Genomic DNA, 1,236 nt, shown 5'->3' with positions numbered 1-1,236 from the left:
CTTGAAAAGTTTTTATAGCTCATTTCTGGTGAGCTCCACATCCCCTGGTAGGTGGTAATTAAGAGCCCCAGCCTCACACTCCATAGAATCCGAGCTCTGCCATTTCCTGTCTGTGATTTCTCTGGGCCTCTCTTTCCTCATCTGTAAAATGGGGATAACACTTACCCAGAGGAGTTGTTTTGAAGATTTAGTAGAGTGTAAAGCTCTTGGGGCAAAGCCCACAGTTAGTGGCCCAGAGCACCACCCCTATCCCCACCAGCTACCCAGAAGCTGGGGGAAGGTGGGTGCTGGAACCTTAAATGCTCACCCAGGCACCCTCAACCTCAGCTCCTTCCTGTCTTCTCTCACCATCAGCGGTTTCCTCGAGTGCCTCCTCTGCAGACCCCGGGCATTCAGGGTTCCAGCAAAGACCTGCCTCCAGGCCTTGCCTGGAAAGACCTGCCTCCAGGCCCTGCCCAGTGGCATCTTCCAGCCGGTGAGCCAGAGGTTGGGCAGGGGCCTGAGGCCTGTGCTTCCCTGTGGGACTGTCGCCCCCTACTGGCCATATCCGGTACAGCCTCAGAGCAGGCAGAACTGGGTCTGCCTCCTCAGCTGGGCTCTATCTCTGTCCCTTCTCCGGGTCCCCACCACCCCAGAGACTCTCCTCCCCACCAGACCGAAAGGTGGGCAAGAGCAGACTTGGCACCCATTCCTGGTCAGGAACATCTGTGATGCGTTTGTGGCCAGCAGCCACCTCCACCTCTGGTGCCATCACCCCAAAAGTCCACAGGTCATGTGGGACGGGGAGTGGGGGGCCTGGGCATTGCTTGGAGCTGTGTCCATCCACTTTGAAGCCTCAGAGAAAACAAAGGGTGTGGAAGAACCCAAGTTCCCACTGCTGCTGCTGCAAGAGGAGCCCCTCCTGAGAGGAGGAGGATGAAATTCCTTTCCTCTGTGCAAACCACACAAGCCCAGCCAGGCTGTCGGAGCCCTGGAGGGGCTCAGCCCAACCTTGGGAATCAGGAGCTTTGTTCTCAAAGTTAAATCCATGAGTTTCTTATTCCTTCACAGGGAGGGATTCGCTTCATTAGCACAGCCAGAACTGGCCCGTGGCTCTTGGCATCATCAGTAGGCAGAGGCCAAGAGCTCAAGATTTGGACTCAGTGTTATAATAGCAAGGTCAAGGTCAAGGATTCAGATCCCCACAGGGGCCAGCCGCCAAAAAAAAAAAAAAGATTTGGATCCAGAGTTCTGGGG

At 55.4% G+C, this 1,236-nt stretch overlaps 1 protein-coding gene across 1 annotated transcript in view; it reads left to right on the top strand.

The window, feature by feature from the left end:
* The window catches only part of SORBS3 (sorbin and SH3 domain containing 3), a 20,879-nt gene that overhangs the window by 6,355 nt on the left and 13,288 nt on the right, over positions 1-1,236 (top strand). The window contains exon 6 of the mRNA XM_008587603.1: positions 355-475. Coding sequence (XP_008585825.1) covers positions 355-475 — 121 coding nt within the window. The remainder of the gene's footprint in view (positions 1-354; positions 476-1,236) is intronic.

Source organism: Galeopterus variegatus, unplaced genomic scaffold (assembly GCF_000696425.1).
Source record: "Galeopterus variegatus unplaced genomic scaffold, G_variegatus-3.0.2 Scaffold4463, whole genome shotgun sequence".
Classification (NCBI taxonomy): Eukaryota; Metazoa; Chordata; class Mammalia; order Dermoptera; family Cynocephalidae; genus Galeopterus; species Galeopterus variegatus.
This window is presented reverse-complemented; position numbering and strand designations above follow the sequence as displayed.